This window comes from Poecilia reticulata, chromosome 13 (genome assembly GCF_904066995.2).
Source record: "Poecilia reticulata chromosome 13, P_reticulata-male-v2, whole genome shotgun sequence".
NCBI lineage: Eukaryota > Metazoa > Chordata > Actinopteri > Cyprinodontiformes > Poeciliidae > Poecilia > Poecilia reticulata.
Window position 1 is genome coordinate 26,135,688 of NC_088842.1, and position 22,678 is coordinate 26,158,365.

The window sequence follows — 22,678 nt, forward strand, 5'->3', positions numbered from 1 at the left end:
CCTTTCAGCAGTGGCTTTCATTTTATTGTTTGGTCATAAAGCCACACTTGGTGACTGCATGACTTAACGTTTTCCTGCTGACATGTTCTCTCACCTGGGAACCTCTGCAGCTCCTCTAGAGTCACCATGTGACTTGCGACTACTTCACTGATCAAAGCTGTTGTTTGTCTGTCATGTCATGCTGTGCTATATTCTTTCTCTTTTTGGAAAGTAGATTGAACAACACTTCTGCAGCTTGGTTTATTGTTTTCTAATCTAACCCTGCTTCAAACTTCACCCCGTTTTTCTCTGATGTGTCTCACCAAAGTTCACAAACCAACCTCTGAGTCTTTACCAGAACATCTACGTTCTGTTAAAGATTGGACTCTTTACTAATTAGCTGATATAGAAAGGCAGATTTTATTTGGGTTATCAGATTTAAAGGGTCTGGATAAAATGCACATCACACATCTCAGGTTCTAAATTGTAAAAAAAAAAATATATATATATTTTTTTCTTTTCACATCACAGCTAAAAATTAAATTATTCACTGTCCCTGCTAGTTTTAGGAATAAAGTCACTTTTTTACTTTACAAGTTTCTTCTGACTTTAAGTATTATTAACATTTTGTAATGGCCAAGCCAGTGTCGTGTCTTCAAACTTAATTGAAGACAATCAGTATAGAGACCTAAACATTATTGTGATGGGACCAGGGGGCCTTACCCTGGTCCCGTGACTCAAATGAGTGGAGTTCAACAGAATTACAGTAGAAACATGGTTTTATCTTGGTTAAAAGAAAGAGAAAGAAAATCCTAATTGGCTCCATGACTGAAAAAATAATTTAAAATGTAAATCTACCAGGAATAAACAGCTTGGGGTCTAACTGTACATGCCATCATGCAAAATATAGTAAATAAAGTTTGAAGCTGTAAAGTGATCAAACGTGAACAACATTAAGGGGTATGGCTTTTTCTGAGTCCACATAGTTTCATTACTTAATACACGGTTGATTGTGTTTTTGTTTTTTAAAAAAGGTAAACACGCACGGAAAAAACTGTCAGTGTGTACAAAATTCAAAAGCCCGAGGTAAATTAGTGTCTCTAATAATAAAAGCAGCTTTTAATTTCACGATAGCACCTGAAGTCAGCAGCATAAAGCATCGTGTGGGTGTTTTTTTTTTCTCCTGATTTTCTCCATCTGCTCAGACCTTCTGTCAGCTGAATTCATCCCGCCAGCAGAGCGCGTCCCTGCGCCTTGGACAGAAGCTTGGGGATGCCTGCTAGCTGAGCACAAACCCACTCCCCGTTTGCCGTGAAACTGTGACAAGGAATAACCCTGTCTTTTTTTTTTTTTTTATTGGGAAAAAAAAAATCCACCGCCAGTTTAGCCCATGCTCTGTGAGCTTTCTCCACCGCCTACACCAGTCACAGGACTCTCTTCAGGATGCTGTCGAGCAGCCCACACATCGGGCACAAAGTGGCAGTCTGTGGGATTTTTCTCTCCTTCCGTAAGTGCTCACTTTACTTTCTAATCCTTGTGTCAGGAGGTTCGGAGCAGGCAGCTGCGAGGAGCGTGCTGGCGGTCCAAACAGTGAACAGTTCGTGTTGTTTAGTTTCAAAAGGCGAAGCTTGTGTTTTGACAGAAGCCGAGCAGAGCATGAGCAGGGCAGGAGGACGAGAGCCGAGCGCATTAAGTGCAACTGTTTGAGAAGTGCGGAGCCATGATCCGCCTCAACTTCCTGAGGAGTTTCCAGGCGATTCGCACTGCTCGGCAAGCATGCGGCTCTCAGAGTGCTCCAAGTTTGTTCTGGAGTTAATCACAGGGCGGAGGTTGAAAGCTCTAGCACTTTAAATCACAGACTGTTGTTTTTTTTTTTTGTTTTTTTTTTCGGAATGTGACCCTCTTTTCGCTCTGCTTCTTCCTGACACATCGACGTTCCGCTGGCAGGACTCACGCCCGGGGATCAGTGCACCTCCGCTGGTTTCCCCCCTCCCCGCTTCCGGGTCTTCAAGTGGGTTTTAATTTGTCAGTCGAGATCTGAGCTCTTAATTTGGTCATACAGTCGAACCCGTTTTTATCTTATTTTAGATTGGCGTGCACAGACTTGACCAATGCGTTGCAAAAGTGACTGTCTGCTTTATTGAGACATTGAGGCTCGCTTATTGCATTAAATATTATCAAGAAGTGATTTTTTATTAATTCAATGAGATAAGTAAAATTAATAAACTATATTGGACACTGTGATCATGTTAAATATCATGGCTTGCAGCTATAGAAAACCAGAATGCAGTTTCTCAAATATCACATTAGGCTAAAAGTAAAATCTTTATTGAGATATTATGATCTAAATGTTAATGACTTTATAGTTGCCCATCAGACAATCACTGGCACAAGGAAGCTTGGCATGAGCAGCTGCATGTTAATAGAAGATTAAGTGGAAGGAAGAAGTCTGGTCAAAAGAGGTGCCCATGATTCGGGAAGATGATTCCAAAGAGTTTGATATTCAAATGGCCAGTGTGATGTTTCCACAGCCATTGAGGATTTGCTGGTGTTTGTGCACTCTCTTTTATACATTGCAAAGTCAATGCAGCAGTTAAGGAGGTTTTAGAGCACTATGCTTTCTTCTGCTTAAACGCACCAATACAAACTCTGCCTGATCAGTCAGCAAACTGGCCTGATGTAAACCCCAGACTGAATCCATGGGTATCTTTAACCCGAGGATGAGCTGGAGGCCTCTATTAAAGCAACATGAGCTTCTTTTTTACTCCACAGGTCAATGCAGCACTGCATTGAAGTAATTAATACAAAAGAAAGGCCAACCAAAATATTAAGTGCATGTACTGTGCAATGCATGAACATACTGAGAGGGTCAACATTGTGGTATTAACCTTTTTTATTAGTTTAATGTAATGTTATTATTCCCATTAGCTGTAAATCATAATCAACCAAATTAGCAAATGTTTCAGATAAATGACTCTACATTTGACTTGTGTTACCAAAATAATGTATATGGTAGTCTAATTTTTTTATGCAGTGTCTAAGCTGTAGAACTGATCAAAATGTAAAACATCAAACTTACAATAGTGTGGTGTTTTACTCACAAACAAATGTTTCCTGCCAATTCAAAATTCTATACACTGTTACAATATATAGTGCAGAATATAGTCTGTGATGAGCCCAGTCAATCAAATTGGAGGGGTTACTGCAAAATATGTTGCTGCAATTGGAAAGTGGTTTGTACAGAGTGACTCGAGCGCAGTGTGGAGGTCCATTAGAGCCCGAGAAAAGAGCAGGAGAGTGAGCCAGGGAGGTGGGTAAAAATGTAGTTATGAGCAAAAAAAACAAAACAACAAAGATCTGCAGATGCAGATGTTGATTCAGGGGAAGAGTTATTATATGGGATATAATACTTTAACGTATTAAAGTATTATATCGCTTTTCAAAGAAAGAGTGACCCATATCTTCATCTTAGGTCTGAAAATGGACTGAAACCTTTTCTAGACCGACAAAATAGAACATAGTGTAAACAATATAGGAAATTGTGTACTTTTTTTTTAATATAGCAAATGTGTAAGAGCCTTTTTATGTTGACAGGAAAAAAAAAGATGCCTTTTCCACAGAAATCAGTCTGTTTCGCTTTGCTAAAACTTTGCATGTTTTGTTTATTATTGAGCAGGTGAAAAACTGCTTGGACACCACTGATGTACCTAATCTATAAAACCATACTATTAACGATGGTATAGTTTTTTATTTTAACTTTTTTTTTTTTATCCCTAATGATAAGCTTTATTTAATACTACATTCTCACTCTGGTGCTATCTATAATTTAACCAATGTCATGGTTAAAAGACTCATTAGTAGACCCTTTTCAGACATGCATATAACAAATTATCGCAATCAAATTAAGTATTAAATCAACAATTTCATTGTTTTCTTGCTCACCTTATGCCCACAACTCATTTTCTGAAATGTTGATCTTAAAATTCAAGAGATTTTGTTTCGATCATGATCACCCCCCTTTTTGCTCTGCTGTAAAAATAACTGAAGGCTCTTCATTACAAACTTTAATGATGCAGTAGGTTTCCATTTAGATGAAGATCATATCAGTTCAAACATTTACTGAAGCTGGGGTTAAAAATGAAATGCACTGCGTTCACTGTGTGCAGCAGTGATATTATGTCTCAATCGAGCATGTGTACAAACAGAAGCCCTCTTTACTTGCTTGGCACTGAACCAAGGATGTTTAGCCGGACGTCACACTCTGACAAGTCCGTCGCGACTCGCCCAGAACGCAACATTTATGGACTTGACCGTCGCAGCTCTCCTGAGGTTCCGGAGAGTGAGTTGTTTGGTGACAACAGGGTACTGCGTCTGCTGCTTTTCAATGATGTTGTCCGAGAAGTTTCCACCCACTGTCATTTCTGATGTGCACTGGAGCGGTTTGCAGCTGAGTGTGACTCAGTCTGGATGGGGAACGGCACCTCCCAGTCTCAGGCCACAGCACTCTGCCTCTGTTTGCTCGGAGCGCATTTCAATTGTGGTTGCTGGGGTGGCTCTGCAACGGTCGCATATGTCTGTTTATTCAGGCAGGAAATCATTCAGTAAACAAAGTGTAGATCCAACCTGTATCAAATGCAGTTTTTTTTCTTTAATGATATGTTGTTTTATGTAAATGCTACAAAATCCTAAATGGTTGTTGATGGTTGGTGGAGAAGCGGTAATGAGAAATATTAATTGCAGCAGGTTTCTTGCCAGATGTCATTTCCATTTCAAACATCTCCAACACGGTTGCTGCTTCAGCCTCCCTGTTTGAGTTGTAAATCGGCCGTTTTCTTTGAAGCCTTCCCTCATCTCTTTGCTATATGACAGATGAGTTCGGCAACAGAAAACAAGATGTAAGATGTAAGAGATGGCGGTGAAAGCTGAGCTGCAGAGCACAGATTTCAGAGCTCTTTCTTCTGACCCTCCGCTGTGGTCACAAGTTGTTGGATTTTAAAAATGATATCTGAGACAGTAAGCTGTGAAGCAGTTTGGTGTCAAATAATGCTGTACAAGATAATGGAAACACTTAATTTAATTAAAACATACTTAGAAATGAAGACATATTTCTAAGTATATGTCAATTATTTATAAAGTGACTTGACATTTACCCATTGGGCCTTTTCAGGCTGATGCTGGTTTACTTTGAGGTCTGACCTGCTGAATCTGATTTGGGGAATGTTGCATGAATGAGAATAAAATGTGTTGAAAGTTCAGTAATTGAGGTAGTATTTTTTCAATTCAGTGGAAAATTATGGAATTACAAGATTACCCTAGTTTATTCATCAAATCCTTTGTCTCTAATGTAGCAGACTGGTGCTGTTTTAAATCATATCAATACATCAATACTTTGTCAGTCTTATTAAATATTGACGAGTCTCAAAAGATCCCAAGATTGTTAATTGTAAAACCTGATAAATAAACTCCTAGTCAGGGAGCTGTTATCTTCTACGTGAACAAAGTGTGCATGATGAGATTTTACATACAAATATGATTTACTTGTAATCATGTGATCAAGGACTATATTTATTATTAGTTGCTCTGAGGTCAACCTTATAATAAATCATTACACAAAGAACATCACAAGCATATAATAACAAAGAGAAAATCTAACAACTACTTGAAGTTTTTAGGACTGGAAATGAGCATTTCCAATATTATGCTGAATTATGAGTGGAGATAGCCACCAGCACCCCTCATAACCCCTATAGGGATAAGGGTGTACATAAAATGGATGGATGGATGGATGTTCAAATTTAGAGTTATCAAAAGGTGCTGGTTTGGGATAGAAAATTAAAGGCGGAATGAAGCCACATTTGATCCATCAGTTCCTTAGACCAGAACACTGCATTATCAGAACAGTGAGAACGCCATACATTAAGATCCGGATCTCATTGTTTCACCTCTCAGTGAACCTGACTGGGTCTCCTGATCTTTTTTTTTCTGTGCTCAGTAGAAGAAGGAATCTCTGCCCAACAGCTGTTCAAACAAGCTTCAAAGTTGTCTTGTGGAAGAAAGGTAGCGGATCGGCTTTTTGATCCAAGTCTCTGAATGGTTTCCTGCTTTGGATCATTCTGAAGCTAAATTGGACACAGAAAAAAAATGGTTGCAAAGAATATCAGGCGGTGATGTAAAGTGCATTTTCACTAGTCTTTGTTGTGACTGTAAGTGACATTGACAAAGAGTCAATCAGTCTGTCATTGAGAAATCCAGCAGAAACATGCAAAGAATCGTTGAGGAATTGGAAAAAGGATCTGAATGCTGTAAGGTCAAAAATATTTTTCTAGTGTGTAGTGAGAAGGATAGAATTATTTCCAGCATTAATTTTGAGGTTAAAAAATTGGAAATAAGCTCATATTTCTTCTGCTATATTTTGATAATCTTTTAAAGATCTCTGTTTCAGTTTTATCAGGTAGAAACCAGAAGGTAAATCTACCAAGGGGATTAAGAAGTTTGTGGTTAGCTCTACACAGAAAGGAGATTCTTTATAGTAAAAAAAAAACATTATTCTTCAGTACAGCACACAATAAAAACAACTAAATAATGGTGCAGTCAACAGTGTATGCAATCTTATCATTGACATGATAAATTTTTTTATTTTTTTTTACTTCAGCCGAGAAGATTTCTGGACCTTTTTTGCAATTTGAGAGGAAAAGCAAGTAAAGTTCTCTCTGCAGGCCAGATGGAGTCACTCTGGGTGATGAAATTTGGAGGACCAAGGCTCAAAGTAAATTTGCTCTCCGGCTGTTGTTACTTCCCTGAGCTTCCCCAGGCAGCACAGCCCTGAGTGAGCAGTTATTAACTAAAGAACAAATGGGTTTACATGCCATAGTTTAATTAAAAAAAAACCTTTTCTCTAAAATGTAATAGATTTTTTTTTCTCACCTGTCATATCTTGAACGAAAATCTCTTTATAAAAGCAAATTATTTGAAACAGCTCCCCCAATTAAAGACATGTGGCTGTAGGTATTAGACCTGCTAGTTTTAAAATAAGATTAGCTAGAACTGCCAGTAATAGTTCATTTTAGTTTCATCAGTTTCTCCCAAGACCGTATACTGATCATTTTCAGGCAAGGCATTGTGGGCTCCTTACATTAGTGAAAGCACATTAAGCTTCCCAGCAAGTCATGAAAGCAAATCAGGCTGTACAACAGCAGGACTGCTCCTCGGTGGAATGCAGGACTCATTATTACACCTGTGCTGTTCCTACGGTGACTCACAATGTCTGCAGGGAGGAAAGGTCTACACAGGTTCAGAATGTCTACCTAAAAAAGAGAAAACTTCATGTAAAATGTACTTTGTTTATTTGCTTATTTCTAAGTTGATGCCTTACATAGTCAGAGGAGTGCATGTTTATATTGTGATGTTCAAATAGCAGAGAGTAGATTTTATCCAGGAGGAGACTTCAGAAGTGAAATTAAGGTCTATTCTTTCTATAGAAATTGTTTTTCCAAGCAGTTGTATCTATAGACAGATTTTAGCTGAATGCATAATTGCTCACAATCAGTTGTATTTTTGGAAAATGAGATAATTTGTACATACATGTTTAAGATCAAATATCTTACATACTCTGCTTTTTTGTACATAAGGCATTGCTTTTGACATTTTCCTTTCAGTGCAATTCTCAAAAGGCTTAGGATCATACTTTAGTTAAAAAATATGCTTTTCGTGTTGTACAGAAAGCATGCATTTATGCAGTGTAGATCTCAGTTATTTATCTTGGAAAGACACCAAGGCATCAGCTTGAACTACACAGATGTCTGACTGATCTGTAAGAAACTCATGAATCTGATCTTCATGTGATCAGTGATTGCATCATCTGTGAATGGAGAAACAGTGTGGAAGTTTCTTCTGTGGGAAAAAGACTGAAAGTTAGTTATGTGCAGTACCAGAAAGCGGTTTAAAAATGAAGCAGCAGTGAAGTTGCAGTAATGTAAGCTTTTAATTTCCTTATGCTGCAGAACATGCTATATTTTGAAATGTCCAATGTTATATTGGAAATCTCAGTTAGGGTTAGTGTCTGTTTTCGTTAGAAAATGCACGAGAGATGCTTAGTGAGCCGTGATAAGATACAGATTAAAATCATTTTATCTAGTAAAAAACTTTACTGCTCTTTCACACATAGTGAAACGTTCCCTTTGTTCCTAATGTAAATTATTAATGACCACTGACAGCAGGAAGGATAGAAAAAATTACTTTGAATTTCATTTTATAAATGTTCTTAAAGACCCTGCCTTTTGTCGTACGACTGCTGGAGATGGACACCGACCCCTCTCGCGACCCTGCAAACATAAGTGTGTTCAGATAATAGACGGATGTCCTTAAAGAGAATAGAAATATGCTAAAATCAGCATTGACAGGCCAAAGCTCGACTAAAACTGTGAAATTTGTCACAGATCTCTGATTGGCTCATTACTTTTTTTTTAAAACTGTGGCCTTGTCAAGCATTTTTTTAAAAAAGATTTCATGTTGATGCTTCAAAGTGAGAAGCAGCACCCTGTTGGACCACGGGCCATGAAGGACCGAATGCAGAAGGCTGGGATAACTATTGATTCAACAATGCACTGCATTAACCTACTTTCAGCTTCAAGAGGAAGAGGAGGAGTTGCAGGAAGGAAGCTCTGTGATGTCATGTGAACCTTTAATACTCCATAACTAGGACAAAGATGCCCACTTCTGCAGCATAGCTGCATCAAGAGAGGATACCTCTTCCTCCGAAGGCAAAGTATTCAAACCAACCCTGCCTTCCGGCGAGAAGGCCTGCTCCTTCAACTCCAGGAACTCTGGATCCAAAATTATCTATAGTTTCCTGTTCTATGTATCCACTACCTATACTAGCGGTTCTCAACGTGGGCGGTACCGCCCCCCAGGGGGCGTTCAGAGGACTGCAGAGGGCGCTGGTGGACATTTTTACAAAAGGGGGGCGCTGGGATGCCTTTGGGGGGCGTTTGGTCGAAGGTAAACTTTACACCTTAAATGCACAACAATGCCAGTTTAGACTTTGAGCAATTTGGTAAAACTGTATTGTGAAACATTAAAACATGCTTGGCTGCAACTGTATCGATGGCAGCTCTTCTTCTATTCAGTGTTTGTTAGCTTCATGGCGCAGCTCCGCATCAGTTCAGCGTTACACCGGCTGATGACGCTGCTGTGATTCACTTTGTCTGGTATTTATGTAGGCTACATATGTTTTGGCAGTTCTGTGATCATGTCAAAGCAGCAATTTGTGTTTTATTTCCGTTTGAAAGCAAACTGCCCGCTTCCATGGAAGGACAACAGAAAACCGCTCTTATAAACATGTAATTACTAAAATCACGATGCCCTCACATTGTATTCCTCTGAAAAATTAACCCATTTAAATAAAGAAATCCCTCCATGGGTGATGCCACGATAGAGAGCGTTCATTTTATAGCGTTAACACGGTGCTGTAAGTGGTCCGGTATGAAACGGGTTTGATGGAACAACGGTACCACAGCATTTTTAATTTCAATAATTAGAATATCGAAATTGTTTCCGTTGTTTTAAAAGGTTTATGTCAGTCTGCCTTTTCACCATCGATATGCTGGCCCGAAAAAGGTTGAGAAACACTGATCTATACTATCTGGCTGGAGGAACAAACCTTGATCCTGGTTTATTCATAATTCTGCAGAAGGGACCTTGTAATTACAGCTTCCCAAAGATTGCTGTCGGCAAACAACGCTGGCTGCTCCTTCCCAAAGGGAGAACAGGTGAGATTTGCAGCTTTACTGAACACCATAGCTAAGAAAACGCCCCTATTCCCAAGCGGACGTGTTCTAGCCACGCATAGACACTGATAACCATTCTGTGTGTTTCTAGGATCTGAGATGACAAGGCGATTCTCGGTGCAGTTGTTTTCACCACCTGCCTCCAATAGGAAGCAAACGCCTGGCCAATTGCTGATGCTTTGGAGCATCAGCGTTTTAAGCTAACGTGTGCTAACCAACAACACTGCAAGCTGTTGGCCTATAGCTTTCCCCCTGGCTCCCAACACCGGCTTAACTGGTGTTATTTTTAAAACAAACCGTGGTCTTTAAAAATGTGCATTCATACTGAATTGTGACATTGTTGCATATTTCTTTGTTCTATTTTTTAAAATCAATTTTTATATTTTACTGTTTTTACTTTTAGTAGTTTTATTTAATAATTTAATATTTTTTTACTTGTTTCAGTTGAGTGTTACTAGTTTAGTGACTTTGACTGAAGAGTTGAATTCTCTCTTGTTACGTCCTGTATTTTGTAGAGAAGTTGTCTGCATTTAAATCCATGCCTGCTGTTCATATATCAGAGATGGAGTCATGACTTCAGCCATTATTTTTAATCCTAAGGGTTATCAGGCAGATATAAACAATAACTGAGACTGAACTATTTGGCTTTTATTTCCTTGATAATCAAGTGGTGACCCGACTTAGTCATTTTGATCTAACTTTGTATTTAATATTCCCCCTTTTTTCATTAGAAGCCATGTTACTTAGACTCCACAGAGATAAGTGTGGTTCCTATGGCTGATGGAGAAGCTTGAGCTTTAAAGTTGAACATGGCACATCTCCAGATGAGGCTTGTGTGTTTTGCATACATAACAGTTTTGAACAGTTTAAGAAGGTGGAAATCAATAGCATTATAACTACTGTCTGTGAGACTCAAACTGTGTGCCATCTGTGCCAACCTCTTGATAAAGTGCTTTATAATAGATTTTTCTGTTTGTCAGCTCAAAGTGTGTCTGCGGAGAAATTACTGGCATTTTTACCCTGCCAAACAAGAGTCAGGTTTACAGGTTTCATAAAATTCAAATCATGTTTTTAAGAATTTGTGTTCGTCATAGAATTGTGTATCTGAGGTTTGATCAGCTCAACACCCGGGTCACATTATTACCTTAGCATGTCTGGCAGACGGGCATTGAATGTCTTAGTAGATTAATATTAGATTGTGACCTCACTACGCTGTCGACACTATAAAAACACACTGTACCATCAGCCAGGCCAGGTAGCTGCAACATTTTGGGACATGGTTAAAACTTCAGAAGCAACACACAACTCAAATGTTGCATAACTGACAAAATAATATTAATCTCATGCATCACAATGGAAACATTTTACTCTATGGAAATGCATATGCTTCAAATTAAGACATCTGACCTATTTTATGATTAATATGTTATGCTACTGTTTTTCCATATAATATTTTTTTAAAATACATGTGACAGTTTGAGATTCTCACAATATGTTAGACTTGGGGAAAAATACCATGGTTTTACCATCACAATAATAACAAAATAATCATCTTTATTTAGGATTTAGGGCAATAATCTTGTGACATTAATTATGACATTCTAAAGTTTCAATGACATTTGTTACTAAATATTGCTAAAAATGTCCATACATTTGTTTTTGCTGCAAGCAAAGTGTCAAAGCTTTCTCTACATTAGCTGACTGGAAATGTGAACAACAGGTGGTCCATGGACATCATTGTCCTGCTCTGTGTCCCATTTGATTGAATTTAAAACCCTAATTTTAAAACCTTTGTAAACTTTTATGCTAGAAATCAGCACAGGCCTCATCCAACTTTATTTTATAAGGAAACAGCAGGCTGAAGTAAACTGGAACCTAACCGACTGAGAAATTAAACCTTTAATATTTTGTTTGGTACACCACAATTTTTAATTTTTTTTTTCCTGCCTCTAAATTGTGCTGTATTGTGCCACTGCGCGGGTTCATTTCTGTAAACTTGAGGGCGGCAGGTGCTCCCCGTGATTCTGGAGGAGATGAGAATGAGCTGAATCGAGGTTTAATGGCCCTCAGCTATTTGTTTATTGGTCACAGAAGTGATTTGCGGATGTGGCACTTCTGCGGCAAACTGTACATAGCTAAAATTATTTTAGAGATGTTATTGTTTTCACCAGATGATTTTATTTATTTATTTTTTCAGAACAGTTGCAGCTGCAATTTTAGTTTTCTCTTCCCAGCCTGTTTGGCAGCCTCTGGGTGTCTCATTTAGCTTTGTGTACCCCCACATAGACAAAGTGATCATAGGATTTTTAATGCTGCTGCTGTCCTACTCATTTGCATATTGCACACCTACATAACTGCCTTTGTTAATCGGATTGAGTGACTTCAAAGGATTAACGTGATTTCTCCTTTTCTTCTGTACTCATTAAATTCTGACAGAAATAGAACTCTGAATGAGAAACTTGACACATTTTAAACAAGCAAACTAAAACTTTATTTTTAAAAAGTTCAATAGAAAAAAAAATGGCTTTAAAGTTGACGTATCTTTTTAAATACTTTCTTTTCACATTAATTCATTCAGAGGTGGTCTGTATGAAGCAGAACTGCAATGCCTTGGTCTGAACTCCTCGTTATTGTAACTTCACTGTGGGAACAAATTCCTGTCATAAATATTATGTACTGTACTTATTAAATTGTGGTGTGGCAAATTTCAGTTTGTATCCTGGTAGCACAGAATGGCAAACATATCTGATTTCACCATGGATAGATGGAAATGTGTGCATGTAAAAAGTCCATGGTCTATACATTTGGACTTGTAAACAAGAATATGTAGTTGTAAATATATATATATTTTGTCACATCCATCCATTTTCTTTACACCCTTGTCCCCTCAGTGGGTTCAGGAGAGTTGCTGGTGCCTATCTCCAGCTAGCGTTCCGGGCGAGAGGCGGGGTCAACCTGAACAGGTCGCCAGTCTGTCGCAGGGCAACACAGAGACACACAGGACAAACAACCATGCACACACACACTCACACCTAGGGACAATTTTAGACAGACCAATTAACCTGACAGTCATGTTTTTGGACTGTGGGAGGAAACCGGAGTACCCGGAGAAAACCCACGCATGCACAGGGAGAACATGCAAACTCCATGCAGAAAGACCGGGGCCGGGAATCGAACCCAGAACCTTCTTGCTGCAAGGCAACAGCTCTACCAACTGCACCACTGTGCAGCCCTATTTTGTCACATTGTAAACCAAAATGTCTGAGAATTTTATGCTTGAACATCCATAGATGATCATTTGTTTGTGTGTAAAACAAGATTTGTATTCATAACAATTAATTAAAGTACCTATTTTACCTTAACAATCTTTTTTGCAGGTACAAAGCAAAACATGTAAAACTCTGTGCTGAAGTTCTCTTGCTTGTGTGTGAGTTTTAACCTGGAGGAAATAATTTCGACCTGGATTTTTTTTTCTTTAATCTGATTGGCCGATTTTATGTCAGTCACAAATTTAACAGTCCAATCAGATTACAGATTGGTTTGTTTGTGACAGAATGGAGGAGGGTCTGGTAGTAGGCCAAGTCGGACATATGGCTCCACCCTAAAACTGTTTTGATTGGATAATCCTGCTTCACTCCAAATTTCCGGTATTACCCTTGCAGTGAAGTTAGCTTCAAATTGGATATCTGACAGACATTATTTGTGATTCACTACAGTCAGCGCTGGCTTTTCATACTATGTGCATTCACAAAGGGCGCTGGCATGACTCCATGTACATGATGGCTAAGGAATGTGGTGGTTTGCTAAAACCATAGTTTCTATTCCCAAACAATGCAAGACTTGTCCACTCAGCCTTACATGTTTGAGCCAGAAAATGAAAATACATTATGAATAAACATGTCTTCTAAACATGGCCTCAACATAGTTTGTGAGTTAGCTAACAGATCATGTGCTCCCCAAGACGCAAACAGCCAAAACAATGTCAGAGTTTTTATGTAATAATGCTTTTCAAAACATGTTTATGTCCTCAAGAAGCTGAAAGCGAGCACAGAGTGCTAACACAAGCAAAAGGCATGAAGCTACTGCTATCAAAACAATGGCTGGGCCATCATATAAACACAATAAATGAATATCTAAAGTAAGGTTTGATATCATTTTAATATCAGTTGCAGCTTACTGCTTTGCTGTGTCTGTCATTTTCATAGACAGAAGGAACTAACCTCTTAATCAGACAAAGTCTTTTGGCAAATCCTTTCTGATATTGATGAAGGTTGCTGATGAACTCATCCTTGAAGGCCTTTGCGCAAACAAAGAGAACTTTCCAACGTGTGGGTAAAGTTCCAAGAATTATAGCATTTTCTTCCCCACGTTCTGATACTGGGGGACGGTGTAATGAATTATATGGGTTACTACAGCCAACAACCAAACGTTTTGACTTCTAGCTTCAGAATACTTGAAGTTGGACTACAAAACTGTTGCGAGAAATAAAAATATCAGATATGGGAAATTAGTCTGCTGGACATCCATAACATTGTTTAACAATTCAGCAGCAAATACCATGATGAAATTGTTCAAAAATGGAAATGGGGAATAGAAAAAAACTGGAAAGATTGAAAAACATGTCACAAACAGAATAAAAATATCTACTCAGCACCGGGAGAGACTAAACTTTTATGCACTACTAGAGACTCCAAGTACACAACTAAATGTATTTAAGTTATAAAAAAAAGAGGATTGTGCATTTAATGTTCCCTTTAAATAAAACCTAGCATTATAATTTTTATCAGTATGGATTGTTTCTTTTTGCAAGATCTTTATAATTTCCCATTGTTAAATACCTGGACATCTGCTTTTACAATACCAGTAATACGAATTAAGCTTTTTGTTGAAAAGTATTCAGCAAAACCAGTGATAGCTTCAATCCTTTAACATAACTTCCAAAATTTCTGAATGCCAGAAAGATCCAACCATCAAGCCCCTCGGCGTGGTTTGCTGGTTGGAAACAACCGCTCTGATTATGCAGCATGAGGAGGCGATGAAATGGAGGCGCTCCCTAGTGCTCAGCATTATGTATGGAGTTACTCCCCCCTCTCGCTCACTGGGGTAAGCCATGAAATGATGGAAATTCGGAACCATTGTCACAGAATATATTATTTTGAATGTGGTTGTATTCCTGTAGGAAGCCTGGATTTGCAGCAAATGCTGCATTTTTAATGATATGGGAAAACGGGAATATTGTGATATCAAGATGACAAGATTTGGATTTAGCGCACTCCATTTTCTTTCAGAGCAAAAGTGAAGACCTATTTGACCCAAAGTAGAGTTTAGAGCTTATGAACAACTTATGATCTTTCTTTCACACCTGGCACACTTTTGTCTTTTAGAAGCCAACACTCCCGGCGGTACATGTAGGAGGACCCTAGTCACCTTACCAATGATCACACTTAGCATTTTTTTCTTCATCAGGAATTTGGAGTCTCTTCATCAGCATGCAGCTTGTGATTTCAGGCTTTGGATGGATTCATATTCCCATTTCATATGCAGACCTCACCATTTTACCTAAAACTGTTTCTATTTCACATTTCACATAATTTCGTGCTGATGTATTTAACCACTTCACAGTCATTTATCTTTGTTGGTAGTTGACTATTTTGATGACTTTTGGAGAAACAAAACAACAACAAAAATCATTTTGTTTAATCTTATGTCCGCCTCTTTGTCTGTTAGATGTGGATCTGATCCCCTCTTTGCTTATGTGTTACTATGATCACTGATGAAAATGAAGTAATCATGAGCAACCATGTGTCCACAGCGATACATGGTTGAAAAGGTTGAAAAGTGTTTAACTTTTCTAATCAAAAAATACATAGTCTTATTCAGTTCTTTGCTGATACTTATACTGCTCAAGCCACAAGCATTACATTGCAGAGATGACACTAGTTATGACCCACATAGATCTAATTAATGAGTAAAGCTCAGTGCACTGAGCTCTTATTTTGCAAAATGTGTCAACAATTGACTCATATTCCTCCCCTCTTCCCTCACAACGAATCTGCATTCATGGCATCCATAACAGGCATCAGCACCAGTCACATAATCACCTATTTATAACAATAAGTTTCTCCAACACGGTCTGTCTTTTGGTGTAGGAGCAAAATGTTCAGCACCCTCTCCAGTTTGCACAATCATTGGAAAGTATCCACACTCTTGTTATAATTCTGAGTTTTTCAGACCTTTAAAATTAATAGAACATGATGCATAATCATTTTTAATGTAATTAATCAGCCCACAAACATTTGTATGATGGAAAAAAAATTACAATTAAAGGTATAATATTGTTGCAAATTTGTGCATTTTTTGTTGTATTTATAAATACAACATATTTTGAACCAATTTCAGCATTTCTGCATATGTACTTGTTTAAAAAAGGCGTTACATCATCATACTGTATGTTGCATTGGCTAAGCTTAAGTGGTTAAATGAAAATCTGCAGGATTTTTTTTTATCAGATTACTCAATGGTTAGAATAATTGACATGGTATGTATGTATATATACTGTATTCAGTGGCGCAACTATACATTATTCAGGTGGATGCAAAAACATGCCGTCAACCTTCCCCCGGCGCGTGGAAAACATATGCTCGCTCTATTACCCCCCCTCCACCTCACCCCCCAGACGACGACAGGTGAAGGGTAAAACTTCCCACATTCACCTCGTCACGTGCGCAAGGTAAGGCGCGCTGAAGTGTATGGAAAAACATAATCGGCGCGCCGCCCCCTCCAGACGGGGTTTTGACACCCCCTCTGGTGCTGCGCCCTTATGCGTTGCTTGCGCTGCATACCCACTTTTTGCGCCACTGACTGTATTTTTGTGCTTTCTTGACTGAAATAATTAAATGCATTACTTTTAACGCACTAATTGAATTGAAGGTGCTTCGAGCTTAGAAGATTGTTTAAAAAATCGACAATGCTAGGAAATGGTTGGCTTTTAACTAACAGAGTTATTAATTGGCTCATAAAAGTCATGGATTGCATTAATTGCATAAAGCGGGGAGATCATATTGAACTTTTTTGAGTACATGTTTTGGTTTTGTGACATTAATGATACCAGCCAGCTTTTCTCTTTGAAAACTAAACCACTGTGTTTAGGTTAGAAATGAGACCGTCAGCAACTGTGTAATCATTTCTCTGCTGAGTCAAAATAAGAAATTGAACCATTCCCTTCTTTAAATTAATTATCATTTTTAATTGTCAGGGGGTGCCTGAGAATGTTTTTGATATATTGATTCGTAATCACTCTGCAAATTTGTCTGCAAAGGATTTTCTGTCTCCTCATCAGCAGCAATGTAATTAGATAGACACTCTTTGGGCACTAATTGCAAATTATGATGGATGAATGATGTATCATACTCTGCAATCCAACTCTGACTCTTTCGGGTGTCACATTTTATGGTTTAGTTCCATCTTGAAATGTTAGGATAATTTGAAAGCATATTCCTCTCTTTTTCTCTGCAGTTTTTGCCAGTGTTGTTGCAGCTGAATCAGCCGATCAGGTAAGAGAAATACTTTCATTAAAAAATTCATCTGAATTTTGTTGTGTTACAACCTTATGAAGTTGTCATTTACTTTTTTTTAATATTCACACCGATAAGCTGATCACTGGTTTTCAGATTTGTCATTTGCTCAGCAGAACAAGCTTATTTTCTTCTGGTGTTTTTTCTGCTTTCACATTTTCTTGTAGTCTGCAGTTGTTGCCTGATAAAAAATTTAAATGTTCAGTTGCTCTGCTTCTTATTGGTGTGAGAGCATGTTGACGGTAAGCCTCTTGGCAGATGTGCTTACTATAACAGAAATAGGAAATTACTGTCTTGCCTTTTCACTGATGTCAACTAATTCTCTTCTCGGCGAGGAAGTTTTGCTGCTTGTTCGCTTTGCAACGGGTGTGGTGTAAAATAAGGAAAATAATATCTTAAGATAAAACTCCAGTGTGAAGAAACCTGACTGACTGAGCTTATGGAAATCAAGCAAAACCCCTGGTCACTAATATAAAAAAAAAAAAAAAAAAAAATACAGTTTCTCTGCTTCCCATTTTACTAGTCTGCTGAACATCTGAAAACTCATGTTTTGTAGAATAACTTATGTTATATATTTTATATAAGTTATATGTAACTTCATTGAAACCTTTGCAAGCATAGACAGTGTTGAGTGATCTTAAAAAAATAAGTCTAAAACTTTCCTTGCAAAAAGACAACAGTTTTCAATCCAGTGTGTTCAAACAGCAGATTTGCTTTCCCACTGACAAGTAAAACAAACATTGCTGGACTTTATGGCTGTGTCAAACAGAGCTCTGACAACTTTGCAGAGCTTATCTGACCATGAGATATCGAAGACAAAATACTCTCTAGTTGAGGGAGAAATGAGTCAACAGAAGCACCTATGCAATGACCCTGGAGACGCTACTGTTAGGAACAAGAAGATAGCAGGTAGCAAGTAGCACGAAACATGCAAACAACTCCTCTAGACGCCCCTGCTTGGTTTGTTTTTTAACAACCTCAACCATCCAAGAGTTGACAGAAATCTATACAACAAGTGGATTTGATGTGCTGGACTTATGTCACTACAGATAGACTTCCAATTATTTTCATCCAACCTAAAAGCTGGAAAGGAAACCAGAGAGGCATCTTTTAAAAATAACAATAATAATAATAATATAATAAAGTGAAGTGTCAATTTAGAAAAGTCTCTTTTTAGTTGCATTTCATTTTGCTTCAATATTTTTAAATCCTACTCAGTAGTAGTTGTTAAAATGTTCTTATAATTACTGACACATTTTTAGGAGGTTTCACCTGCCTGGTGTTTGTGGGTTTCACATTGACTTTCAATACTATTCAGCCAATAATTTAATCACAGAAGCTGTTGAATGATTCTTGATAATACCTTGATAAATTCGATTTTAATTTCTTACCTGATAGGTTGTAGGGATGTCTGAGTATCATCTCTTATTCACTGGGTGTTCAGTTGCCTCACATTGTACGTCCTGTGCACCATGAACCTTAGTATCCATGAGATCAGGAATGTATTCAAATTGACAGTCGATACTGTTTATTGTTAATCTGTTGCACGCCGACAAGCATGAACCGGTGGTGAAATTATGCAGTGAAGACAACTTTTCAGGCTAACTTGGAAACCGTTCTTAATAAGAGTAACTAAGAGTTGTATATTTTTTGGAGTTTTGATGTTTTTAAGGTGAATAGATTTATGTTAATTCTTCATTCTAATTTTTTATTTTTTTTTACAAAACTTTTTTCCAGTTTTTTTTTTAACATTGACAGAATTGTAGAATTAGGGATTCTGCAAAGGTTATTGGTAAAAGTGGCCAGTAAAACATTAGATATTCCACATTTCCTGTGAAAGAGCAGCAGGTGCGAAAAGCCAGAACCATCATTGGAATCCAAATCCCTCTGCAGTGCTTTATGAGTTTGAAATTCCTCCCTCAGGCAGTAGATACTGAGACACATGAGTCAAGGGGAATAGGAATAAAAAATCCATCGCCCAGGGAATAGTTTTTTTTTTTTACATCAGTAGATATAATTTGATTGATTTTATGTATTTTGCTGACTTCAGATAGTTCTGCTGTGTGGGATGTTGGATGTGAGTTGAGGTTTTTATTGTTGTACTGCAGTTCTGGAAAGCATGTTGCAAAATGAGGTTCCCATGTGGAACAGAAGCATGCTGAAGGATGCAATAATAATATTGATGATGATGGTAATAATGTGTGATATTCAACCTTTTCGATTAGGTAATGAGTAGAGGTGCACAGAGTGCAGTTTTGGATCTGATCTGCCTTTATCGAACTCGACCTGGCAATTTTAATTTTGGCCAATATCAATTTATTATTATTTTTTATCTGAAATATTGATAAATATAGCAAGAAAGCCATCGAGTTGGCAACAGTGGGGTGACTATTAACTGCAGACATGACTTGGTGGTCAGGTCTGTCAGCCAAACTCTCACGGCAGACCAAAAGAGGACAGTGGCTGATTTTTAGACCTTTGCGGAGGTAGAGTAATATCAGTGGATAAAATTGTGCAAGCATCGGCCGATCACCGACCTCTCAAAATGAAGGAAATCAGGGCCGATTTATCGGCTGGCAGTCTTATCGGTGCGCCCCTAGTAATCAGCTCCAGGTTTTAGAGGCAAAAACATCAACATTAGTTGCAGTCAGATGAAACATCATAGCAGGATTAAAAGTTTGCTTTAAGTCATGCTATGAATAATTTTGTATTTACTTAGTATGAGAGTGCATTTTGCGCTTTACATAGTGGTTTAATTGCCTCATTTAAATTCTCATAAATGATAATCCTCAAGAGCTTTGATTTTATATTGATAGATGCTGATGGAATAGATTGTTTGGGTGAAAAGATTCTGACATATTTTTGCCGTATCGACTATCTCTTCTACCAGTGTGCTCTGTTCACTCCCTAAACATACAAGACTGAAATGCAATTTTTTTTGTTCTATCTTTACCCCATCAATTACATACTTTGTATTATTTTTAATACATGCCTATTTTCCAGAAATAAAATATAAACTAGATTGTCTCTTTAGTTTTTCTGAATTGCACCAAAGGGCAACAATAACAAATGAGGAAGGAATACCAATTTTTAGGTCAATGAGGCACTTGAGTCAGGTTGGAAGGGTGGCTGCTGGGGCCACTGGGAAGGGGCTGTCATTGAAATTGGATCTAGGCCATGCATATAAAAATGTTGTAACAGATGTTTATAAATTTGTGTCCTCTAAAGCAAACCTAATTAATGTATTATTCCAAACACTTAAGATGCTTACGAATAAAGCCATTAATTATGGATCATTCCACAGGGTGTTGTTTCATTTCTAAAGGGTCTTTTCAGGGCTGTACTGTTCACCTTGAGAGGCAGTCACATGTTGACGAGATTAAAACAGTCTCAAGAGATTATGTGTTGCCAAGTTTCTAACCATCATCATCTGACAATTAAATAAAAATCAAATCAATGAGCTGCTTTTAATAGTAATATTTACAACAACAAAAAAACATTGGTTAACAGTTCTGTTTGTGGCATAGATTTGAACTTTGTTTTTTAAATAAATGGCTGGATTTGTTTTCTAAATACAACACTATTTTTCTTTTGGTTATTACAATTTATATTTAAAGTGTTTTTTCTTTTCTCCAGTCTTTTCATAAAAGGTATGCGTAGTCACAAATAATTTGGTTAATGTGGAAAATTTTTAAAACCATGTAGCGCATTAAAAAGTTTTCTTTAAAGAAGAGGTGGAACATTTATCTCTATTCATAACAATTATTAGAAAAAAATAGCAGTAGTAACTATTCAAGTTACACTTAGTAAAGTTAATCGAACTAATGTATTAATCTTGTAAACTTGCAGCATAAATATGCAAATAAATGACAAGATATCTTGCAATTCACATAATTGCATTTGTGTGGTGATCTCCAAAAATAAGGAAAGGGATTCAAGAAAAGAGGTGCTACTTTCAATGAAAGGGTTCATTTCTGCATTCAGAAGAATTGTTAATAGATGTTTGATTGAGAAACCAAATTTTTCTCACAGTTGAGAACAAAGATGAGATAATGACCAAAAACCATTTGGCCAAATCAGCAATGAAATGGTTAATCAGGCACCTAATCAACCTTCCTTCATGGTTCTCAGTCTCAGACATAAAACCTATGGAAAAACTGTAAGATGAGCGTATATGAAAATACAGTTATATGAGAGAATAAACAACTGTTGATGAAGAGAGATTGTGCAGAGCACTGATCATTGATCCCACTTTCTGTATGCTCCATTGGAGCATACAATTGTTACAAAGAATTGTTTATCAGTGATTTTTTAAAAAAAAATCTTTTTTATCTTTTAATCTTATCAGATGTTTATCTGTTTTTAAACCCTGTCTGGTTCTTAAGCCATATTTTTTTTTTGAGATTATCTCCATGATCAAACCAAACCCAATCATCAGCATAAAAGGTTTGCTTCTGCATGACAGATGAATTCCCATCAGACTTCAAAAAGCTGCGCTCCTCTCTCCATCGCGTAAAGTACAGTATGTAGTGTGTGATATCTACTGTGCGGAAAAGTTTTCTGTTTATTGTGCCTTACTGGAAAATGTTTTCATCTGACACACTGCTTTGATCAACGCTGCAGCAGGTAAAAAGGTTATGATATGTAAAGCACAGTGTACAGTTGCAGCTGTAAACATTGCAGTAGCTTGCATATCAAAAATAGACCCCCGCCCCCTCCTCTCTTTGGAAATAGCCTGAAGGCCTTGATGAATGACAGAAGTTTGAACTGTGAGTGACTTGAAGATTTTAGGAAAGCTCTGCACAGGTACTGTGTGTATCTGTCACTTCAGGGCTTGGTAAAGGGTCCAAACAAGAAGTATATGCTACATTTTTGCTCATGTAAGCAGAAGTGCCTTGATCTTGCGTGCCTGGGGGAATAGTGAGATTATGGATTCAGGAGGACAACACAGTGTAGAAAATTGCTTTCAAACCTCCTGCTGACAGTCCTGCTAAGCCAATAAAAAACCTTGGTAGTTCTCACTGCTTTGATCCTTTTGAGTTTTTGCAAGGTATATGAGGACACCCTTGAAGGAATTTCAAGGCCCAGGTGGGAGGCTTTATTCTGAAAGGGTACGCCTATCTTTCCTGTGGTTCTGTTTAATATTGATGAAAAGTAAAAGAAAAACAAGATGTTTTTGTTTGAAATACATGAACAGTGTCTTTCCGGATTAACTAGTCTTCCTGTGTTTTTGCGAAACTGTGGTTTTTTCCTTGAACTTTGAGCATCTTTGACCTTCACTAGAGATCATCTCTGTTGAGGCTGCACTTATGTTTAAGTACTAAATGACCAGTATTAATC

At 37.7% G+C, this 22,678-nt stretch overlaps 1 protein-coding gene across 1 annotated transcript in view; it reads left to right on the top strand.

Annotated features, from left to right (window-relative positions):
* Positions 1–1,187: 1,187 nt before the first annotated feature.
* b3glcta (beta 3-glucosyltransferase a) overlaps positions 1,188–22,678 on the top strand; it is a 90,431-nt gene continuing 68,940 nt past the window's right edge. The window contains exons 1-2 of the mRNA XM_008426260.3: positions 1,188–1,486; positions 17,280–17,317. Coding sequence (XP_008424482.2) covers positions 1,423–1,486; positions 17,280–17,317 — 102 coding nt within the window. The 5' untranslated portion in view covers positions 1,188–1,422. The remainder of the gene's footprint in view (positions 1,487–17,279; positions 17,318–22,678) is intronic.